Here is a 6,069-nt window from a genome sequence, read left to right as displayed (position 1 = left end):
AGAGAGAGAGAGAGAGAGAGAGAGAGAGAGAGAGAGAGAGAGAGAGAGAGAGAGAGAAAATATGCACGACTTTCTCTTTATCCTTTTCTTTCTCACTGGCCACTTAAGAGTTAAGAATGGACAAGAAGCCTGGCCCGATACTTAAGCTTTGCTGTGGTCAGCACTATTAGTGGTAGTACTGTAAATCCCCTTCGGGATTTGGGGGTGGGGTTGGGGAGCGGGTGGCATGCGGGGGCACAGGAGCCAGTTACTCTCAGCACAGACCCCAATTGCAGATGCCACATCTTGCCTTCCTCAGTATACCTGGATATAGATCTGGCTTTTGACAGACAAACTTGGTCATGTGTAAGTGTCTCTCATGGGGTACTGGTTTTAAAGGCGTGAAGACAAAACAGAGAGTAGCTGAGGCTTGCACCATAAGAAGCAAGGAGAGGCCATTGGTAATAGTAGTCTCAGTTGCAGTGGAGGCCCTGGATTTGACTGGGTCATGGAGAGAGGAGGCGGCTTGACACTTTTTGGCAGAACCAGACTCCCTATAGGGAAGCAGAAGGCTACTGGTGAAGTGCAACCTGTGGGAACTCCAGCACTGAGATTCCAGCACTGGGACAACTGCTAAGCACAGTACCATCTGTGGAGCGAAGCTCACGTGAACCTACAAGGTGAGCTATGTGTGCTTTAAACGGCAAAACCCAGGAGGCAGAGATGCCTAAGCTCTTTGGAGCCCCCAAATTCTAACTGGATCCCAGATTATACTATTAAGAGTTTCAGAGACAGGCCCAAAGAGGGATCCAGTTCAAGGGGAGGTCCCAAGGTCTGACACTATTACTGAGGCTATGAAATGCTCACAAAAAGTGATCTATCATGTCTGCTCTCCAAAAGCCCCAACAAGCAGCTGAAAGAGTCAGAGGCAGATAGTTGCACCCAACCAATGGACAGAAGCAGCTGACCCCTGTTGTTAAATTAGGGAAGGCTGAAAGAAGCTGAAGAGGAGGTCGACCCTGTAGGAGGACCAGCAGTCTCAATTAATCTGAACCTCTCTCAAACAGTGGACTACCAAACAGGCAGCATACACCAGCTGACATGAGGCCCCCAACACACAGACAGTAGAGGACTGCCAGGTCTGTGTTCATTCAGAGATGAAGCACCTAACCCTCAAGAGACTGGGAGTTTAGAGGTGGGGTAGGGGGTGGGGAGGAGGTGTGGGATGTGGAGCAGTCAGATGGTGGATGGAGAGGGGCGGGGAATGGAATATGGAGTGTAAAGAATGAATTACAAATAAAATTAAATAAAAAAAAAAAGTTTGATTTTGCTTTGCTCATATTATGCTGGTGCCCTGACTCCTCCCTCTTAGAGTAAGATATAACTTATTTTGAGCATACAGGAGGACGTGATAGTTAGCTTTTGGATTTTAGAGACACTTTATGTTTTAAAGAGACTGAACTTTTGAAGTTACACTGTTTTATGTTGTAATGATAAGGTCTTACTGACGTATTTGTGTGTCAAATGGGTAAGGGGTCAACTGTGCTGGTTAGCTTTTGTCAACCTGACATAGCTAGGGTCATCTAGGAAGAGGGAACCTCAGTTAAGAAGATGCTTCCATCAGATTGCCCATAAGCAAGTCTGTGGGACATTTGATTAATGACTGCTGTGGAAGGTTTCAGCCCCTCTGGGTGATGTCACCCCAGGCAAGTGGCCTTAGGTTGTTTTATAAAGTAAGCTGAGCAAGCCACAAAGAATACAACAGTAAGCAGCCTCCCTCCATGCTGTCTGTTTCAGTTCCTGCCGTTAGGTTCCTGCCTTCAATTCCTACTTTAGTTTCCCTCAATGATGGACTTGTAAGTTCAAGGGTTTACGTTTAAGCCTAACAATCCCCTTTTCCCTCTAGGTGCTTTTGGTCAAGGTATTTACCAGCAACTGAAAGCAAACGCAAACTAAGACATCTCCTTGAAGGAAGATCAGATTTTGAAGCTGACACGGCCACGGCAGAGGCAAATGGCTGCGCTATCTACACAGTGCCATTGTAAGACGTCAACCAAGAATGAGAAAATGGGGCTGGCTACTGGGCTTAGTGGAGACACTGCTGCCAAGCCTGATCTCCTGACTTTGACCCTACCAAGTTCTTCAAGTCCTCCAACCCCCACAGGCCATGCTGTGGCACACGCGTCCCCACCCCTACTCCTAAGTAAGTAAGAAAGAATGAGAGGATTATTTTATTCTCCTCTGGCTACTAATAGGAAAAATACTGAATAAATGAAAAAGTCAAATTCCTTTATGTACTGAACTTCAACATTAAAATGGAAAGAAGACAAGAGTCCTACCAACCACTGGAACAAACCAGGATCTTTCCAACCAGCCTCTAATTGGATTTGTACTTATAAAAAAAAATATGGAAAAAGTATGTATCACAATTTGATCACCCTAGTCTCATATTTTTGAGAGGATCTTCCCATGTAGCCCAGTATCACCTCAAACTCATGACCCTCTTCTCTCAGCCTTCTGACTTGACATGTTCACAACTATCTTAGCCACTTAATATGTAAGTTCAGTAGCATTAAATACATTTATACTGAAAATTTCCCACTCCTAGCTCATAGAAGCCTGTTACACACTGTGACCACTTTAGACACTCCATGTCATAGACTTGTAATCTCTTTCCTTTTTAAAAAGGGTCTATGTAGCCCATTCTACATGGGCTATACTTTCTCATATAGACTAGGCTGGCCTTCAACCCAAAAGACCTGCCTACTACTGCCTCCAGAGTACAGGGATAAAAGGTGTGCACCACCATTCCTGGCTGTTTTATATAAAGTTTTGGGGTTTTTTTTTTTTTTTTTAAAATAATTATCTATGTAAGTCACATAGGTATTTTTCACTTCTTGCTTTTCTTTTGCTTCATCCTCCTGGCTCTTTTGGTACTTAAAGCCAGTAAGCCAGCCATACATCTGGAAGCTGTGAAACTTTGAACAACTGCCTGGCATACCATGACTTAAACATCATTTAACAAGGAATTATACAGGTTCTATCTTTCATCGTGCACTTTAGTTCACCCAGAAGTTCAACATACAGTTTGTTCAGAGGCTTCTCCAACATTGTCATATTCAAGAATGGCCTTGTACAGGGTGTTCAGCAGGTGAGATGCCCGGACGACATTGCGAGTATCAGGTGGAACTTCTGCCACTCCAGTACTAAACACTTTGTCCAGGACCTTTAGCTGCGCCAATCGAGGTGCCAACTTGTTCACCACTATTGCAAGTGTTATCGTTGTATCTGTTAAGTATCAACAAATCAAACCAAATAGCAAGAAAAGACATCTGTGACCAACATATAATACTGATGCTAACAATGCTTTTTCTTTGACATTTGGAAAGGCATAGCCAGATGGAGGGTGGTAGGTTTTAATATCCCATCTTTTTAAAAAAGATTTATTTATTTATTATATATGCAGTGGTCTGCCTGTATGCATGCCTGTAGATCAGAAGAGGGCATCAGATCTCATAGATGGTTATAAGCCACCATGTAGTTGCTGGGAATTGAACTTAAGACCTCTAGAAGAGCAGCAAATGCTCTTAAACTCTGAGCAATCTCTCCAGCCCCTTAATATCATATCTTCTTCTTTTTTTAAAAGAAAAAGATTTATTTATTTACTATATGTATGTACACTGTAGCTGTCTCCAGAAGAGGGAGTCAGATCTCCTTACAGATGGTTGTGAGCCACCATGTGGTTGCTGGGATTTGAACTCAGGACCTTCAGAAGAGCAGCTGGGTGCTCTTACCTGCTGAGCCATCTCACCAGCCCTTAATATCATATCTTAATACCATTATCCTTAATATCATATTTTCCTTAAAGAAGGAATTTCCATAAGTCAGGGAGAAAAAGGTAACTCAGACAAAAATAATGTATATGGGAACAGACATATATCAGAAAAGAAAGACAGGGCTGGTGAGATGGCTCAGTGGGTAAGAGCACCCGACTGCTCCTCCGAAGGTCTGGAGTTCAAATCCCAGCAACCACATGGTGGCTCATAACCATCTGTAACAAGATCTGATGCCCTCTTCTGGAGTGTCTGAAGACAGCTACAGTGTACCTACATATAATAAATAAATAAATCTTTAAAAAAAAAAAAAAAGAAAAGAAAAGAAAGACAAATGGTCTTTAATGTAATAGAAGGGCACTAAACTTCATGTAAAGAACATAAACTAAAACTATACACGGTAAAGCTACAAAGAGGTGGCTCAACCAAGTTCTCAAATGGCAGTGACACAGCTCCTTATCCTAAACATCAATGTTAGTTGTATAGTTCTATACACGTGGTAAAGTGGCAGACTGCAAGGATGCTACGCCTTCCCACACTGCTGGACCTGTAGTCTGGCTAATCCACTGCAGTGACATGGCAGTCTCCTAGCTGATTCTATGTTATAGTTATGGAAACAAGCAAGCATGGGTATTCTTTGTGCTACTCTGTCCTTAATTAAACAAAATTAATTAACAAAACAGAAAATTACAGGTGGAAAAACAAAAAAAAAACCACACACACGTTGACCATTTTACACCTGTCATATTTGTAAAGAACAAAAGTTTAATAATATATAACAAGACCCTGCTGGCAAGAGCATAAACTTATCTATATTTTCTTGTAGAGAAATACAGAAAAATCTCGCAAAAGTCACATGCTATCACATAAAGTCTTTGATGTTTCAGTTCCATTCTGCATGTGTGTAACTGCTGCAATGTCTAAGAGGTAACCACCGCAGGTACTGCTAATAGTAGAGTGGGAAAGTCCCAACATCCACCACTGAGAACTGGGGATGGCATGAGGAAAACAGTTTCCTGTAGGAGTGAGGGAGCACTGTCTAAAAGCATGTGCAGAAGCTGCCTGTCTTGGGAGGGAGGGGAACTGAAACAGGAAAAGTGATCCCTGTAAGCTGTTCAGTAATTCTTGGATTTTTAGAGACAAATGACTTAAAAATAAAAATTTAAGGTAGCTTCAAAATTATTTAACATTTTTATTACATTTGCTTATTTGTGTGCATGTGTGTACTGGGGGAAGGTAGGTGTGTGTGTGCCACAGTGCACATGTGGAAGTAGAGGATAACTTGAAAGAACTGGTTTTCTTCTCTATTATGCTAGTCCTACAGATTAAACTCAGTCTGCAAGGCTGGGTGGCAAGTGTCTTTATCTGTTGTGCTATCTCTCCAGCCCTAAAATCACTTTAAAAATGAATATATTTATAAGAATTACTTATTTGCCATGTAATCTTTAAATGTTTTATCAATAACCAAGTAACTTTAAAAATATTCAAAGTGAGTTAGGTGGCTTATGAATTAAAAAAAAGAAAAAAAGGTGACCTACCACCACTGATGACACACTTCTCAATCTCTGTAAGCTCCTCCTTGAAGTTAATGAAGTATTTGTAGAGGGCCCACATGAAGGCCTGGTAGGTTCTAAAGGGAGCGTCAGGTTGCTTCTTAGGTATGGGGCCATTTCCTGGTGGTGGGCTTTCAGAGCTGTGCCCCATGACTTCATCAATGAACTCCTGGAGCCGAAACACAGCCTGGCCATACGCTGCTATTTGTTCCAGCACAGATCGTAAGCAGCTCTACAACACAAGTCAAGTGTAAGTATTCAAAGCTACCTTCCACACATGTTCAACTGTAAAGAAACCGTGTGACATGTGACAAAGGAACATAATGAGTTTAGTTCATATTTAAAAGAAACAGTAACAATCAGTTCCTACACACTACAGAATTACAGCTTATAATTGACCAACAAAACCAGAAAGTACAGAAAAAATCATTACAGTATCCAGCTTTCTCAATATAGAATATAAGAAAAAAGAAAATTAAATAAAGATTAAATGTCACGGCCGGGTGGTGGTGGCACACGCCTTTAATTCCATCACTTGGGAGGTAGAGGCAGGCAGATTTCTTAGTTCGAGGCCAGCCTGGTCTACAAAGTGAGTTCCAGGGCAGCCAGGGCTACCCAGAGAAACCCTGTCTCAAAAAACCAAAACCAGCTGGGCGTGGTGGCGCATGCCTTTTAATCCCAGCACTCGGGAGGCAGAGGCAGGT

General features: G+C 42.1%; 1 protein-coding gene across 1 annotated transcript in view; it reads right to left on the bottom strand.

Moving 5' to 3' along the window:
- Tubgcp5 (tubulin gamma complex associated protein 5) overlaps positions 1-6,069 on the bottom strand; it is a 39,429-nt gene that overhangs the window by 21,094 nt on the left and 12,266 nt on the right. Inside the window, exons 9-10 of the mRNA XM_021219736.2 lie at positions 5,351-5,595; positions 3,065-3,267 (exon numbers count right to left, since the gene is read on the bottom strand). Of these exons, the coding sequence (XP_021075395.1) occupies positions 3,065-3,267; positions 5,351-5,595 (448 nt within the window). The remainder of the gene's footprint in view (positions 1-3,064; positions 3,268-5,350; positions 5,596-6,069) is intronic.

This window comes from Mus pahari, chromosome 1, assembly GCF_900095145.1.
Source record: "Mus pahari chromosome 1, PAHARI_EIJ_v1.1, whole genome shotgun sequence".
NCBI classification, from domain to species: Eukaryota; Metazoa; Chordata; class Mammalia; order Rodentia; family Muridae; genus Mus; species Mus pahari.
Note: the sequence above shows the minus strand (reverse complement) of the source record. Positions and strands in the feature narration are given on the sequence as shown.